The 18,945-nt window shown below is 40.1% G+C and overlaps 1 protein-coding gene across 1 annotated transcript in view; it reads left to right on the forward strand.

Annotated features, from left to right (window-relative positions):
• Positions 1-15: 15 nt before the first annotated feature.
• The window catches only part of Rab35 (RAS oncogene family member Rab35), a 44,694-nt gene continuing 25,764 nt past the window's right edge, over positions 16-18,945 (forward strand). Inside the window, exons 1-5 of the mRNA XM_067159097.2 lie at positions 16-210; positions 375-549; positions 644-768; positions 858-982; positions 18,515-18,668. Of these exons, the coding sequence (XP_067015198.1) occupies positions 159-210; positions 375-549; positions 644-768; positions 858-982; positions 18,515-18,643 (606 nt within the window). The 5' untranslated portion in view covers positions 16-158 and the 3' untranslated portion in view covers positions 18,644-18,668. The remainder of the gene's footprint in view (positions 211-374; positions 550-643; positions 769-857; positions 983-18,514; positions 18,669-18,945) is intronic.

Here is an 18,945-nt window from a genome sequence, read left to right on the forward strand (position 1 = left end):
AACATCCGGCATAGAGCATCTGTTGTCCTCATCTTTATATTTTGGATGATTCATTTGTGCAACTTGATTTTTTTGTTGAGGACTTTTATTTGAGGAAGTGAAGTGAAAGTAGGCGCTACTTGTCACGTAATTTCTCCTTGTGTAAGCGACTAGTAGTCATGGCAAGAGAATATGATCATCTCTTCAAATTACTTATAATAGGCGACAGTGGTAAGTTGCATTGGAGATAAAGCATTGACAAGTGAAGCTCTGCCCACTATTGGAGTGAGTGCTATGAAGGAAATTGTCATTTAATTATCTGTAGTGATTTATTTTAATGGTACTTTTACGCGTTCCATGTTTAAATGGCTAATAGGTTGAATGATTTGATTCAGGAGTTGGCAAAAGTTCGCTGCTTCTAAGGTTTGCAGACAACACATTTTCTGGTAGCTACATTACAACGATTGGAGTTGACTTTAAAATTCGAACGGTAGAAATTGATGGAGAAAGAGTCAAACTTCAGATATGGGACACTGCTGGTCAGGAAAGATTTCGTACTATTACATCCACGTAAGTTACTGTTACACTAGCCTGTATAAGTTGTAGCATTAACACTTTTGTGACAGTGATTGCTTAATTTAACCTAACCTTATCTGTCCTTCAGGTACTATAGAGGGACACATGGAGTTATAGTGGTTTATGATGTTACTAGTGGTGATTCCTTTGCCAATGTCAAGAGGTGGCTTCATGAAATTGAACAGAACTGTGATGTTGTAAACAAAATATTAGGTAGGTTTTGTAGCCTGCTAGATCTAGTTTAGCCTGTGAACATCGAGAGTGCGGAAAATAGTTCTCTAATTGTGTTTTACTCTTTACAGTTGGTAATAAAAATGATGCTCCAGATAGGAAAGTTGTTTTAACAGAAGATGCTCAACGATTTGCTGGTCAGATGAATATACAGTTGTTTGAAACCAGCGCCAAAGACAACATTAATGTTGAAGAGGTAAACATTCTCTTTGTAACCTTAATTAGGAGGTTCTGTGCTAATTATGATATAAAGTGAGATATACAAATTCAGCATAGTATTAAAAGTAGTTACCAAGGTTGCTCTTTCAACTGTACTGCTATAATAATATTTATCTACTTTGCCATTTACCTGCATTATCAGATTACAACTTTTATTCAATGAAGGTCATGTAAAACAGTTCTTTGTGTCTTGGAGAAATTCATAGAGAAAATTATTATTTGGTGTTAAGTGTTTTTTTCATGTCAGCAACTCACATTGTGGGTAGGTTGGGAATTTTCGCCTCAACACTAATAAAACGACACAGCTAAGACTACTGTTATAGAACACGGAAGGTGCGAGCAACGCCTTGATACATATTCTCCACGAGACACTTGTAAACCTAGATATTATAATTGCTACAGAGACTTTCCTCTTAGAACCAGTACACATCCAAGGATTTTAGAGTACACATTCTTTTGCAGAGTCTACTGAAGGTAGGCCGGAGGGAGGTGTTTCCTGTTTTTTCAAACCGACTGTAGGAAAGATAACCAGCACCACGAAAGAAGACAATTTGCTAATAACAAGAACAACACTTCTCACAACAGTAGGTCTGCACATGCCTCCACACTGGACAAAAGAAGATGCAATAGAACACCTAATGAAAGCATTGACGGAGGTGAAGCATGATGAGTCAGTTCTTTTAGCAGGAGATCTTAACTGCAGAACAGATAAAACCAGTAACAAAATTGAACTGATTCTGAAAACACTAAGTGAGGAAGGCTTATAACTTGTAAACAACCCAGAACTCAAAACATACTTCACACACAACGGCACCAGTTCAATTGATTTAGAATTTTATAGAGGAAAATATGTTCGAAATCTGGCCTAAGAAGGTTTATGATCGTCTTCTGCAGCACCAGTCAGAAAATATATTCCCATTGAAATTACATTTGAAATAGAAAATATGCAGACAAAATACATGACTAAGACCACCAACGACAGACCATCAAGAAAAATTGATATAAATATCCTCAAACAAAACGAGATGCAAATGCAGCTCATAGATGAGGGCAACACAAATGGAGCATTAGAACAAATCAATAACATACTTCAACAAGCTTTTATTCCACCACGACAACGTAGAGCTCAGCCCTGGTTTAATGAAAAATGTTATAAAATGCGTACAGAAACACTAGAGGCGTTATACATAGCCAATACGACAGGAAGAGATAAAGATCTTAAAAATCTATGCAACTAAGAGGAGAAATTACAAGCAACTTTTGAAGGAAACAAAAACTGCAAACTGCATTCATGGAAGAAGAAGCAAATAGAATCGCAGAAGCAGCAAAGAAAGAACCATTCATTGCCCCGCGGAAACAAAATGTAACACAAGCCACAGATATACCGATGAAAGAATGGGAGGAACGCTTCAAGAAAGTACTGAATCAACAGAACCTTAATGTAGCTGTGTGCAGAGGCACAACTGAGGAACGGGTTCAAAATCCACTACTGATAACACCAGAAGAGATCACAGACATCATCACAAAAGTGAAAAGTAGGAAAGCCCCTGGACCAGATAATATTTGCATGGAAATCTTAAGAGACTCACTGGAAATACTACTTCAACAAATGACTGCAATCAGGGACAATACCTGAAAGCTGGAGAACTGCAAAGATTAAAATGCTACACAAAGGTAAAGGGGAAACAAATGACACAAATTCATACAGAGGAATAGCACTGGAGAATAACATCTTCACAATCTATACTAAAATACTAATGAAGAGATTTGAACAGGAAGTAGAGCCAAAAATACCAGATTGCCAATTTGGGTTCAGGAAGGATAGAAACACAACTCAAGCTATAAAATATCTTCTGACCGGGCGAGTTGGCCGTGCGTTTAGGAGCACGCATCTGGGAGATAGCGGGTTCGAGCCCCACTGTCGGGAGCCCTAAAGATGGTTTTCTGTGGTTTCCCATTTTCACACCAGGCAAATGCTGGGGCTGTACCTTAATTAAGGCCACGGCCGCTTCCTTCCCATTCCTAGGCCTTTCCTCTCCCAGCGTTGCTATAAGACCTATCTGTGTCAGTGTAACGTAAAGCCACTAGCAAAAATATCTTCTGGACAAGATAGAATCAGCACTAAGAATGCCCAAGGGAAAATACTACGCAGTCTTCATTGATTACAAAAAGGCTTTTGACCTTATAGACAGAAAAAAACTACTGCAAAACATCAAAAGTCATGATTGGACAGACCACTACGGTAGTAAAATAATAGAAGACATCTTGACATACGACATTGTAGTAGATGATGAAATAACAACATCTAACAAAATCAGGCAAACAAATGGTGTACTACAAGGGGACCCCATCAGCTCAATGCTGTTTAATATAGCCACGGTGAATATCACCAATATCCTTCGAAATACAATGGAGAAATGTTCTGATGTACGCCGATGGTATGGTCATAGCGGGCCCCAACAAAGAGGAATTACAGACGACATTAAAAGCCCTGGCAAAATGGGCACTGGAGAATGGTTTCGAGATAAACATGAAGAAATCAGCGCAGATGACATTCAGGAAAGGGGGAACAGCATCACCAAAGAACACGCTATTATTGAACAACGAAGAGATGGAAGTGGTTAATAAATTTAAATACCTGGGCATCACCCTGCAGTCAACGGGTTGATCATTCAGCTACCATGTAGAAGAAAGGACAACTACGGCTATTAAAAACGTGTGGACTCAAGAACCTTTACCGCTTATCGCTGAATACAGCTATGACGCTTTTCGACGCCACAATAACACCAATAATAACATATGGCATAGAACTAATATGGGAAAATCTAACGTACAAGCACCTTGAGAGAATTGAAAATGTGAAAGCAAGGTTCATAAAGCGCTGTCTGCGAATAGGAAAGTATGCACCATTGAGACTTGCCTATGAATTAGCAAGAGAGACTTTCCTCATAGAGGACATCAGATATAAGCTCAACCTGCCATCTGCTGACGCTTACCAGACAAAGGAAACGAATGGACATCGCCTTGGAATTTTACAGTTCCGATGCAATGCAAGACGGATCATGGACAAACGCTAACGAAGAACAGACACACACAATCACGAGACCACCACAAGTTATGTAGCTTCTACCAAACGAGAACTGCACTCTGTGGAAACACCATATTGTGTTGTGTTCAAAAAGCTTCACGCAAATTAGCAATGAATAATGTAATCATATTGTATGTGCCCTTTCGGGTGCTTGTCCTATTAATTATGGGTAGGCCTGTTCATATTTTCTCTAGTTTTCTTGACACATTAGTGTTGCTGAACCTACCAACCTGGGTGGCCAATGGTGGGTTCGCATATTTTTTTAAAGTTTCTTATATAATATAGCATTCTTCCCATGGATATCAAGTTGTTCTGAGAGAGAATAAACATAAAATCGGACCTTAAGAGTAAAGTAAACATTTCTATATGAAAAATGTGGAAATCAAAGGTGTTACTGCTGAATATTCGTAGCGAAAGTAAATTTGAGGATTGAATATTGTAGAAACTATTTACCTTTACAAGATCAGACCTGAGAAATGTTGAAACTTGAACGCAGCCTTCTCAAAGACTTTATTTCCAGTTGAAAGGTGGCTTCCTGGAGAGCACTAACCCGGTTTTCTATCATTTTAAATCCTCTGAGGCAGTGAAACAGTCATCGAGAAGGCATGTAGAGTAGCACGACCAAGGCGGCCAGGTCAGTATACACTGGATTTTTGGAATGAACATTCTCATTCTTGAGGTTCAGATTCAGCATAAAACTGGAGGTCCCGTGGCTAATCAACAGCCGCGTATTGATGAGACTAGCTGTAGTACCCGGACCATGATTACACGTTTCTCCGCTGATTTTGAGATACATTAGTGGACACGCCTCTAGCAGTCAGCGGCCTGTTGTGGTGTACTCACTTCTTTGGTCTTTCTTTTGCAGTATTGCTGATCTTGATTTGATATCCTCCTTTTCGTATAAAAGAAAGGCATATATCGGGTTAATATTCAGAAACTACCGACAGATGTATTATCGGCACACTTTATCTTGGTGGATTTGTGTATGGGGGTGAGGAGTAAGGAGGGAGCTGTCCCGGTTCCGGTAGTGCTGCCAACTGAATGAAAATGAAATCTGAATTGAATCGAGAATATGATCAATCAATATGAAGTTTCGAAAACGTTATTGTCTTAAGCCAATAACTGTGTCACATACACATTATATAACATTTCTCGATGCGAATCTTGTTCCTAGCATGAATTCTATACTTTGGCTTTGCTGTGTAAACAACAACAGTACTAGTACGTAAAGTGTACGCCAGATGTCGCACAACGATGCTTAAGCGATACATAGTTTGTGTTTCAAAGGTTGCCAGTACGAATCTCGAAGATTGCCGAGGTCGACCGATTCAGCACTAGGGTGTAAATGCACCAAGATAAACTGTGCCGATAATACAAAGTCTTTAAATGTTGCTGGAACGATCTCCATAGCAGCTCTCTTTACAGCTCTCGTACTTAAACTGTCACATGTCTGCCACTGATATTTCCCTTTTTTCGGCTGTATCGGAAAGAGGTGTAGACCAAAAAATTGCCTTGAGTATTAAAAGAGAAATACTTTGACTTTTGTATTTTAGTCCCCTCCTGCTGATATTTTTTTGAACAACTTTAGCTAAGATCATACTTGGTGTTTTCCCCAGGACCTTTTTAATGCTTGCATAACCTAGATATGTGCTAGTTACATAATATTTATATATATTTAAGTCACTGATTGTTCCAAATTAAAATGTAAATACTTTAAAACTGTTTATTTAAATGATAAATCATTATTGTTAGCATAATTGCATCAGTTACATCCGAGTTTAAATGTTTAGCTTGACTATCACTTACTGTCTTGAGTGAGCGGTGTCTGGATTAGTGTGGAATTGCTTGCGAGCACTCAGTTCCGTGGGACGTCACAAACCTGTATGGCAGTCCACAGCAACTGAGTGGTAAGCCTTGGTATTACATGATTATGAACGTGCAGTAGAACACTAGAAGTACAAAATTCTCTGTTATGTTTGGGTTATGATAATAACACTAAAATAATTCAATTTTGCAGTTAATGTTCAAAAAGAAAAAACCCATGGTGCAACAGTCCCGAGGGGGCTTCACCTACTAAGAGACCGCTGCTCAGCCCAAAGGCCTACAGATTATGAGGTGTCGTGTGGTTAGCACAACGAATCCTCTCTGCCGTTGTTCTTAGCTTTCTAGACCGGGACCGCTATCTCACCATCAGATAGCTCCTCAACTGTAATGATATAGGCTGAGTGGATCTCAAACCAGCCCTCAGGTCCAGGTAAAAATCCCTGACCTGGCCAGGAATCAAACCTGAGGGCTCCGGGTAAGAGGCAGGCATGCGGGGCCGGCAGTTAATGTTTGCAGGTCTCATATTACTGCTAATGCTGAAAGGAGAATAAATTGGAATTTAATCAGATTAAATTTTTTATGTAGTATTCCCTGTCTGGCTACTCATTCCTGCAATCAGGCTGATGAAAATTTCTGGGGAGAACACTGATACTCAATATTTTTCTAAACCAAATACCAAGTTCAAATGTACACATCAATTTTTTCTGTGATGCTGTAACAGACACACAAATATTAAACTGAATTCGTTACAATCATATCAGTATTCTTGTCACAGTGCAAAATTAACCAACTGGAACGTTTCATTTAAAAGCAATGTTGTTATAATTACGAAATGCTCCATCTGACTGGCTGTCTTACAGGGGCAAATTCCAGAGCTGGAATGACCCCAGCTGCTCTGTCATTTTCAATCCTATCAGCACCTCATAGCAGGGATCGAATACTGTGATGAACCCGTACTTATCTGAACTGGAGGAGTGGCATGTCTAAAAAAAAGAAAGTCATCTAACTCCCCAGCATGCTGTTTTACTGGACGGGCAGATGAGTGGGAACAGAGGAGACAAAGTATATCGCATAATGTTAATCAATTTTATGGACTTTCAGTATTGTAGGCTTTCATATTTAGTTTTCTTCCAACTCTGTGATAATAGGATATCCAATATAAATGGAGTCCTTCTTCTTGGTTGCATGATGTCCCTTCACAAATTTTTTTCTAATTTTGATAGTCATCTTTGCAATTTTACTTGCCAATATGGGCTGATGACCACACAGTCGCAACAAAAACCATGATCATGGGCAGGTAACACGATGGAACAACATTTCCATGCTTGGCGTTAACATGGATTAAGCAACAAATATCTCGGTTATAGTCGGTAGGTGTTATGTAGCATTTAGCAATATGACCACTAAAAATTGAGAATTAAATTTTTGGCCTTCCTCTAAACTACCATTTTAACCAGCGTAAAGACTAGATTGTAGTGCCTTATGCCCCAGCTTTACAGACTGATATTCATTACATTCAGTTGAGCCATTTTCTCGCGATGCACGAACGTACAGACTACTGCAGACATGGCCAAAGCAGAAATACTATACATTTTTAATTCTGATCAGTGTACAGACAAAAGTCTTATTCTATATATATACTAGAGGACTCGTGCTGCTCCTTGATACGCCCGTCGTAGTCGTATTGTTTTGCCTGCCGTTTTCAATGGTTTTATGAACATTTATTAAGCGCGTTATGGTATGCCATAGTTGATAGAATTTATCTGCTCTGCCATGTGTTGAATATATTTGGACGCTGGGAAAGGTTAGAGAATCAAAGAGTATCTAGCAGGGAATAGTATTTTTCCAAAATCAGAGGAATTGTATACTCTCTGGCTCGACAGATAGTAATCATTTAACGTCAAAAACTTCATAATTGTCCGTATTGAAAAGAAAAAAAAAGATTTACATTAAAAGATAAAGGGTAGGATTCTCCACCTGTTCAATACTACATTAAAATGTGATATATATATAAATGTCACATTTTTATTGTCAATTTTTAGGTACCGGTTTCGGCATTTTTTATGCCATCATCAGCCTAGGGTTAAGCAAACAAGGACATTGAGTAAATTACATATGTATGTACACAAATAAACCTTCTCAATTACCTAGCAATTTATAATCGCATCAAAACATAAAACATTTGACTGCACAAATATCTCCTATATATATCATAATAAAGTTCTAGAAAAGAGGTAAAATTGTTCTATATACAGCTCTGTGCATTTCTATCACCTGGTAATGTTAAATGCTGTAATTGTGTATAGAATTACAGTAGCCACAAGTAGGTGTAAAATCTTCTTTCTTGACTATCTAAACAGCTGATTAAAATTAGACTATTGACCGTGAAGCAATATATAAAATCTTTTTGAACGTTGTATCATGAGAGATTTTAGCATATATACATTATTAGCTAACTTTTCCGAGTATTATTATATATTATAAAAGGGAAGACCATTTTATTGTCCAATGTTTGTAAAAACTAGTTCCTCATAGATTATAATCAGAGAGCCACCATAGATTGGTCTGACTTTTAGAATCAAGTGAACAAATTTTTCATGACATGTATCTTGCTTAAATCTTACTGAAATAGCTTGACTTAGTAGGATATAAAATGTTTTTTGAACCTATATTTCAGTTCTTTCAAGAGACAGTGAATTCAGGGAGCTATGTGAGTAATATTGTATAATCATTCAGTTAAGTGCTCACAGAAGAAGAAAAACAGTGTGCTTACTTTCAACAGGACAGTGCAACAACTCACCACATCGACAAGTTCATAAGATTTTCGATGAACGGGTAATCACCCCTGGACTTTGGTCTCATCTCCCCCCCCTTCCCTCGCTGATTTAATTGTTTGACTCATCTTTGGGATAACTTTAAAGAGAAAGTGTTTAAGAACAACCTGAACTGCAGAGTGTTTTCCAGAACCTTTCCACAAACCTACTACACTGGCTTAGCAGGGGGAGAGGTGATACTCCCACGTGGTGCGTACAGGTGGCAGATAGGAGTGTCCTAACTGGCTTGCCAGCGGACTTGAGGGAAATAAAATACCTCTCGCGGACCAAACACACAAACGCCTGTGGGTGGGGGACGTAGATGAAGAATACACCCACGGTATCCCTTCCTGTCGTAAGAGGCAAGTAAAAGGGGCAACCAAGGGATGATTGTATTAGACCTATGAAACTACCTGTGATTAGTACCACCACACGGGGAACACCATGGGTCGCTTCTACTTGCGCGTAGTACCACTATGTTAAGATACAAAATAGGTTTGTGATTAGCAACAACAGAGTGCGTTGCCGGCTTCTACAGTACCTGTGATTAGTACCACTATATGAGCTACACCATGGTTCTGGCTTGCCTATGATTAGTACCCACTATGTGAGGCACACCCAGGATAGTAAGAGTCCTTGTGGTTAGCACACGTATGTTCTGAACACTATAGGTTTGCGTTGCCTGTAAATGGCGCGGCAATGTACGAAACACCATAGGTCTGTATTACATGTGTGAATTTCATTACCTGTGAGTAGTACCATAATGTGTGGAATACCGCGAGTCTACGCTACTTTTGATTAGTACCGCAACATGACAAATACCATGGTTCTACTTTCCTAGCGATATGTACCGTTATGAGCGGCCGATGACTTGGATTTTGGACTCCTTTAGACTGCAAGCATTATCGATTCAGTATTGTGCTGTAGAAGCAGTCCCTTGGTCAGTAATAGTATTATTTCACGTCAGTTTCTGTGAATGCGAGACTTGCGGGTCGGATCTACTGATTGTTTTAAATTCATATCCATCCATTCATTCTTCGTCATCACGTTTTGAATTCTGGTCAGTGGAGGATTTTGTACTTTTAATTTGTCATTACATTTCATCTCATTTCTTACCATTAGGGGCTGATGACCTAGATGTTAGGCCCCTTTAAACAACAATCATCATCATCATCATCATCATCCAGAACCTTCTTCGCCTGGAGAAAGATGGTGACCACTTTCAACATATCGTGTGTGTAACCCTCCCTTTTACGGAAGAGAGCACATAATACAAGATACATACTAAACAAGTAATGATTTAATAAACCAAAATAACAAACCTGAAAGAACGTCAGCCGATGATACACCCGGAAAAACATTTTAAATTTCAACAACACGTGGCAACACAGGATAACCAACATAACTAGAGAAAGGATGTATGGGAAGCAGGCCGAGAAACCCTACAGAGGACGAGATCTTACGTGATGTTGTAGGGAAAGAAACGTGAGACCATTAACCCTTTTGTCTGACTTTACTCAACATATAGGCCTAGAATTTAAACCAGGTATAAAGAACACCAATTAAAAGCATAACATCAACAATTAAGAAAAAGGTTAAATCGAACCATGAGGTTCTTATCGGTGGTTCTTCAGAAAAGTAAATATCTACACAATATCACAATTACATTTAAAAGGTGAGCATAACTTTGATGTTGAAATTTACTAGGAAAATTTAAGGGGGAATATGACATAATTACAAACATCTTACAAGGCAGTCTAAAAATGTTACAAGGAAAGAAAACAACGGAAATTAGATTTAGCGCAGAGGCCTATAGAGGGGCAGTCCTCTCTTAATACACATCAGTGAGGGGCGCATAGCTCAACAGGTGTGCACTACATTGACGCGGAATTACTGGAGGCAACTCGGAAGGAAAATTAAAATTTACATTTACACAAAAGGTTAATAAAAGGAATTGCCTCCAAAACAAAGGATATGCCTAGCTGACAAACTAAGGCATTACAAAATCAAAACGGTGAAAACCAGGGTCTAAGGTAAACTCCGAACAAATGAATTTACATTTTAATTTAACACTTGAGAAAAGAAAACATGCTTACCCCGAGATGACTGGAGCCGCTAAGCGGACCACCTTACAAGGTGCGTCCGATCGTTAAGATGTACGAAAACAAAGACGCTGAATAGAGCCTTGCTCCTGCTGAGGAGCCAAAAGGCTGGAAATTGGGAAATACTCAAACAGCCAATCGGGGAAGCTACCTATGTTTCACCCATACAAATTAATGTTATTTTCGCCAATGACATTACAGCACCATATATGGTAACGTGGGAAATATATTCTAGAGGTTTCGATTGCGAAACTCGGCGATTTTGTGATCAAAGCCTCCACGTGGCAAGTACAGGGTAATACAAAAAATTTGTTACAACAAACATATTACTGGAGATCTCCAATATCAATGTCTTCCAACACTCATAATGATTGAGTATTACATATCAACAGTTCACAGGCTTTCCTGTAAGTCCTGAAAAATTCTTTAAATCCACTAATTTCACAAAAATTAAAACACATAGAAATTTACATGAATTTACACTAACAAAAAAATATTCAATTTACTCTTAAAAATTGTCAGTTCCTTAGTTTCAATGACTGTTTCATGACAAATCCAGAATTAAATGATTCTATCAACTCTCCACCGGCAACAGTGTGATAGCAGGTAAGAGTACAGTCAGGTAGCTACTGCCGCAGCCTCTCAGAAGGCATTCATGTGACTGTGTTTTATATATGTTGAATACAGACGAAAAGAAAAATGAAGTTTCTGGTTATGAATGGACCTGGTATTTGTACTAAGAAATTTAGGCGTACTATTCAAACTGTTGACCTTGTTTTCGATCACAGGACTTTTATTCTTTGTGGTGACACATCATTTGTTCGTGGGCAAATTGACTGTTGCAGTCTTCAGGGCTCTTGTTTCTTCTTGCAGACCATTTCCTCAAATATTGACCACAATTTCAAATTCAAAGTATTAACCTTTGGTGGCCAATCAGCAACGGAATTGGTCATGTCTTGAGTGGTCTTGGCCTTGTGTGCTGGTGTAGAACTAAGGCTGTGCAGCGCTGTAGTTAACATTTTGACACTTTTCTCGTAAAAACACCATCGTTAGGAACTCCCCACCAAACTATGATGAGCTGTCAAGATTTATGGTGCCATTTGATCCTATGTGAAGGGACAGCGAGATTACTGCTGCCTTCTACAAAGCCAAGAACAGCGGCTGGCCACGTGTCTCCTTTGAGCTGTACAGCGGTAGGGGGCCCTCATTAGAAATTACCAGTGACCATTTTGCAACTGTTCATCTTATTCTCTTTTGTTTTTGCACAGGATTATGCCACTGATTTGGACATTGACAGCAACAGATGAGAGTAAAATTCAGGCCAGTGAGATAAAGTACGGTAGGGAAGACAAGGAGAGACAGAGTAAGAAATGTTGAGGTCAGAAAAGGGGTAGGGGTAGAAAAACTGACAGGATGGAGAAGATGGTTTGGACACGTTATGAGGATGGAGGAGGGAAGGATACCAAAACAAATGTTGGAGGCTAAGGTAGAAGGAAAGAGGGTAAGGTGGATGGACTCTCAGTCACTGAACAGGAGTGGTGGAAGGAGAGGCAACATCCCGACCTGGCAGGAGCTGGAGAAGGGAAAATGAAATGGGACACACTCCCAGTGTCATAAAAGTGTTTGGTTCTTTAATAGACCAACAGTCGCTTAATGATGGCAAAGATGTCCAAAAGCTTCATCCTTCCTTGTGCAGCACTAATTGCCCCATTTCATAGTTATAAGACATTGGATACAAGAGAATCACTTTGAAAGTTAATACAGACCGTTTACTGAAGATTGTAACAGTGTTTGTGGCCGTGCTAGGTAAATCTAAACTTTCTTTAGAGAATAGAATTTACCTCATTGGTATCCTCTAGAGATGGGGAGTAAAGCTGCTCCACAAATATCACATTCCATTGGAGACCCTAATACAAAAGCAACTCTTTTGGCAGAATTTAGGGTGGAGTAGGGAGTTTCTGATTGGCTCCATAAGGAAGCACTGTGCTCGCAGGCGCGGCTGATTATTTTGTATCAGCTTGCAGGTAGTACTGACATTCCTACTCTGTTTGATACTTGTTAGCCAGTTACAGGTGTTTAGGTATTTGAAGTGCGTTGCGTGGTAATAGATACAGTATCAAAGTTCCTCGAAACAGTTCGTCACCATCATTCCACTATACATTTCGTAGACAAGAGTAAAACACCTGATCCAGTTTATGTAGACAAAAACTCGGTTACAAGGAAACTGTTTCTAATTTTAAGAAACCTGTTGAAAGAAGGCACTCAATAACACTAATAACAGTAGAAGGTAAAAGATATTTTCCAAAAATCTCAAAATTCTGCTGGTTCATGGTACACATGATACTCAAAACCCATCACAAGTGCTATCTCATGCCCTTTCGTTCATGAATCTTTGTCATCGACTGCAACTGTTATGGTACTTTCAGGAGAATTCCGCCTTTACAATACAAAGCACATTTATTCCCTTCAGAATAACATTAAGTTATTGGTACATGTTTCGTCCTCAGAGGGACATCTGAAGTTCAAAAACAAAAATAGAACAAGGATATACACTCAGTGGCCGAAAGTCATGGGACGGGGTGTTCCATTAGAAAATGTGCCGTGTATGACCGCTGAGAGTTGCGGCTAGCTGCAGCGTAACTGAGAAGTCTGTCCCAGACACCAGTATCGTGAAGATGGCAACGCGTCACGAGTTAACCGACTTTGAACGTGGGATGACCATCGGCGCATGCGAAGATTACACGCGAATTCGGGTTTCCGAGGTCAACAGTGTTGAGGGTGGATCTTCAATATCGGCTTCACCAGCCGACACAACCAACTCGTGTCCCTTTGCTGAAACCTCGACACAGATCTCAACGACGTGCATGGGCCGGCGAACATCGGCAATGGACCATGGAACAGTGGTGGCGTGTGGTATGGTCCGATGATCCCCGGTTTCAGTTGTATCGAGCTGATGGGCATGTGCGAGTGTGGTGCATGCCCCATGAAACAATGGATCCTGCGTGTCAACAAGGTTGTGTCTAGGCGGGGGGGTGGCTCAGTTCTCGTCTGGCCGGCGTTCTCATGGTCGCAATTGGTCTCCATTGTCCGGCTGCAGGGAGCGCTGACAGGTGCTCGTTATGTGGACATTCTTTCGGACCATCTACATCCCTTTCTGGCCCTAGAGTAGCCTGATGGAGATGCCATGTTTCAACAGGACACTGCACCATGTCACCGCTCTGTGGTGGCACACAGGTGATTGGAGGAGGACTCGAGTGAAGTCTCGACCATGGATTGGCTGTACAGTTCCCCCGATCTTAATCCAATCAAGCATTCATGGTATACTGTTAATGTTGGTCTACGGTCCATGAACCCCGCACCAACTACACAAGAGCAATTGTGGGTAGCAGTGCAAGATGCATAGGTCTGGACCCCTCCAGAACGATTCCAACACCTTTTACAGTCGATGCCTCACCGTCTTGCTTCGTTTTGAGGGCCCGCGGAGAAACAACTAATTATTAATATCACATTCTGTGTCTTCCCATGACTTTTGGCCACTCATTGTATATTAGTGTACTTTAAAGACACTGGTTGAGTCTTGTTAACTTGTCCTGTCTGACCGTTATATCCATACTTCCACCGCATTACGCACTTTAGACATGAAAAATACACTGGTGTTAATTTGATAACACATAAAATAGAAATTGGTATAAGTTAAAATCTTGACTTTTTTTACAATCGTCTGGAGTACTAAACTATATAGTATTGATTAGGTGGAAACTTGCAACCCTTATAATTGTGAATTGTAAAGTGATCAATACGAAAAAATAAAACTAATATCATATGAGCCTCTCAGATGGACAGAGTTGAATTGAGGCAGTGAGTGAGAGAGTGAGCTATGCCGGGATTTTGTCAAAATTGAGTTATTGGTACCCTTGTGTAGGGCTTACATTCATCTTTCAGTGTGCAAAATATCAAAGACTTCCGCAAGCTCCTTCCTTTCTTTTTCAAAGAACATATTTTCTGTGAATTACTCATCTCACGTTTATGCTGTGAGAGTGAGCTATGCCAAGCAGCTAGAAACGTTCAATGTGGGCGCTGTGTCTATGCAATCTCTGAAGCACCTCACGAAGCAATCTTTTCGGCCCACATACACATGAAGGCAATTTTCTGGTTGCATATATGAATACCGAAATTGTACACCCAGAATTGCCTTAGATAAAATACCATTCCTGTTTGGTATGTTTGCGGTTGGTAAAGCTTTCTGAAATGCCTTTCAGCATACCCAAACTAGATGACCAAGGGAATTTTTCACAGAATATGTGAATGATAGGCCTACGTGCCTTCTACTTAAATACTCGTTAATTCTCCTCTTTGGGGAAATTCCACTGCATTCTTGCTGACTTATCAGTCCCAATAAGAACGCATTGCGCACATTTTTTCCTGGAAATCAGTTTTAAAAGGGGGGATTAAAGGGGAGTTGAATTACTTTTGTGAGGATACCGATCTCTCAAAAACTGAATATATTTTAACTGTAAAAGTTGGTATTTTCCATCTCCTTTAAAAATAAAAAGGACTTTTTTTTTTTTTTTTTGAAAATCCACTAAAGGGACTCATAAGAATGGAGAAAGCGGGTGAATTTTGAAAATGCATACCGGTATATGTACGATATATGTCAAGAACTTGACATGTTAGAGACATGATGCTAGGTATATGTAAAATCCTTCAAAAATAGAACAACATGTATATTTTTGTGAGGTGGGGTTGATTTCTGTTTTATGGGAATACTCATAACTCGAAAACTGAAGATGATAGACGTGGAAATAGGTATTTGGAATCTCATTTTAAAATAAACATATTTTATTTTTGACTTGACAGAAAACATGTAGATATGTACATGTGCATGTACAGTCATCTTAGCTCCGAAAGGCAATAAAACAAATGTGGTTTACAAAGAGTTTCTGTGGTGAATGGTACTCAATTTTTGGTGAGATTTTATACTTTAGGGATTTTAAGATAATGTCGTAGTAACGATTACTTTTATCAAATTACGAAATCTATACGAGCGAAGCCGCGGATAACTGCTATTATTTGTTATAAAAGAGTAAAATTTTATAGTAACCGGGTAATGAAGGCAATTCTTGGGTAGGTACTGTTAGCGAACCTATAGGTAGTAATGCAAGGTTATTTTGTTTGGTTGTTTACAGGTGGAAAGGGCCTAAGGAGCCGGTTAAATGATGGAATTACATCCTGTAAATAATTTCCCTAAAGAGTTTGAAATGTATGCTTTGAAATGGTAAACAATAAATTATATGTTATTAGGAATGTTTTTGTCATTATTAGAGCAAACACAAAACTCTAAATATCTCAGTTTCATCCAACTCTGGCATAGCCCACTCTCTCAGTCACTGCCTTAATTGTGGGCGATTGTACGAGTGAAGGTACTTCCTTCTGTAGGCTGCCAACTTTATTGACAACTCTGATGACACCTGTGAGACAGTGCAAATTGGTGTTTGTTGTTAAAAGGACATTGATTACAGAGCTAAGGAATTAAAATGAAGACCCTGTCCTAAATTTGTAAACAGAATTGTCAGACTCGGGTTTTTTTAAAATCTAACAGGGAATATTGTAATCTGACGTAAGAATAATTAGGACAATACTTCTAAGCTTGCAGTAATCATATACCAGACCACCTGATGCACCAAAAATGACTGAATTCCACACGTCCGGTATCAAGAGATGTGGCTATCGGTGATTGTCTTGAGCAGAGCCCTTGCTAGTTCCACTGCTGGATATGTGGATATGGATTCCTCTGTTCATCGGAGGTATTTCCAGGACTTTGTCCACACAACTTTGCAGCAGGCGCTGGATGACAAAATAAGTAAGTTCTCTGCAGTCTATTGACACCTGTTTTCCGCAGCACACACTGTTACAGGTGGTGTCACGTGGCTCCCAAGCAGGAAACTAACTTGCGGATGAAGCTGCAAAGGAAGCGGTACTTTCACCACCTAGAACTATTAACGTACCTTGACGGATATTAGTTCTCACTTTCGTCAAACCATCTTGGCGTCCTGGGAATCGGAGTGGCTAGCTATCCGATCTCCCAACAAGCTGAGAGGAATTAAGAAGACACCAACCCTGTGGCGGTTCTCTATCTGGTCTTTACGGAGAGAGGCCGTAGTTTTATATAGGCTGAGGATAGGTCACGGAAGATCTATGCACTCTTAGCTCCTAAAGAGGGAAGACACCCCCCGCCCCCACTGTGTTCTTGTGGTGCCGACTTCCTCACAGAGTGCGCCGATCTCTCTGGCCTGACACGGACCCTTGGCCTCCAACAGACGCTTGGAACTCGTCATTCACTTTATGTGTGAGAGTGGGTTAATCAAGGGTTATGTTACTCAGGGAACTTACATTCCCTTTTGATGCTTTTATGACCTTTTCGGCTTAAGCAATATTTAAAAAAAAATCTTTTCCAAATTGCACCACGGAATAAATAAATGTATTTTATTTTAATTTGTCCAGAGAGGATGATTTCCCAGTTGCACTTCCTCTTAAAACAAAAATCACCATCACCATGTTACATTCTGAGATGTGTGAAAAGAATTAAAATTTACTTTAATTCAAATAATTTTATTAAGTTCTAGACAATTTCTTATGTTGCTTTTGTAATAAGTACAGACAGTGCACTGCAGGACTAGTGCCACGAACCTACTAGCAGGGCGAGAGGTGATACTCTCACGTGGCGAATAGGGGGTCCTAACCGGCGGACTTGAGGGAAATAATATAACATACCTCTCGCGGACCAAATACACACCCCCTGTGGGTGGGGGAGGTAGACGAAGAATTCACCCACGGTATCCCCTGCCTGTCGTAAGAGGCGACTAAAAGGGGCGACCAAGGGATGATCCAATTAGAACCATGAAACTGCTTGTAATTAGTACCATCATACAGGGAACACCACAGGTTGCATTTACTTGCGCGTAGTACCACTATGTTAGGTACGCAATAGGTTTGTGATTAGTAGCGACAGTGTGTGAATCAGGAGGTGTGGGTCCTACAGTACCTGTGATTCGTACACCTGTATGAGCTACACCGTGGGATTAGCAACACCATGGTTCTGCCTTACCTATGCTCAGTTCCCACTATGTGAGGAACGCCATAGGTTTGCGTTGCCTGCAAATAGCGCCGCAATGTGCGGAACACTATAGGTCTGTGTTACATGTGCGCATCACACTACCTGAGAATAGTACCATAATGTGTTGAATGCCACGAGTCTCCGCTACTTTTGAGTAGTACCACAACATTACACATAGCGTGGTTCTACTTTCCTAGCGATAAATACCATTATGTTGGGCTGATGATCTGGATTTTGGACCCGTTTCGACTATACGTATAATCGATTCAGCATCGTGCTATAGAAGCAGTCCCTTGGTCCGTAATACTATTGTTTTGTACCAGCTTCTGTGCATGTGAGGCACTCTGAGTCGGTTCAACTGATCGTTTTAAATTCATATCCATCCATTCATTCTTCGTCCTCACGTTTTGAATTGTGGTCAGTGGAGGATTTTGTGCCTTTTTTTTAAATTTGTCGTTTCATTTTGTCTCATTTCGTACCGTTAGGGGCCGATGACCTAGATGTTAGGCCCCTTTAAACATCAATCAGCAGGACTAGTGATCTCACAGTTTGTAATTTTGTGTTTCAGATGTTCATGGCGATAACAAGGCAAGTCCTGAGAACAAAGAAGGAGCGTAAGGAGCGTCAGGCAATCCAGAACAATGACACCGTGAACCTGCGCAAGTCAAACAAACAGAACAAGCGGAAATGCTGTTAACATTCTTAATTGACACCTGCTCAAGGTACATAGCAGACTAGGAACTAGAGAAGTATAGTTGTTGTACAAGGCATACAGTTTACAATAAAAGATTTGATATAAATATCGGGGAGGAGCAAAGAAGTGATGTGTACGAGCACAGAATAGTGTAAACACCAGGACGGGTCAGATGTGCTCTCTCCTGCTGAGGGTTGGGGCAGTACCCTCTGCCTATCATAAGGGGTAACTAAATGGGGCCCCGAGGGCCCTTAACTAGGGAGCGTGGTTTGGTGATCATGGGACCTTTAGCTGAGTGGTGGTAC

This window comes from Anabrus simplex, chromosome X, assembly GCF_040414725.1.
Source record: "Anabrus simplex isolate iqAnaSimp1 chromosome X, ASM4041472v1, whole genome shotgun sequence".
Taxonomy (NCBI): Eukaryota; Metazoa; Arthropoda; class Insecta; order Orthoptera; family Tettigoniidae; genus Anabrus; species Anabrus simplex.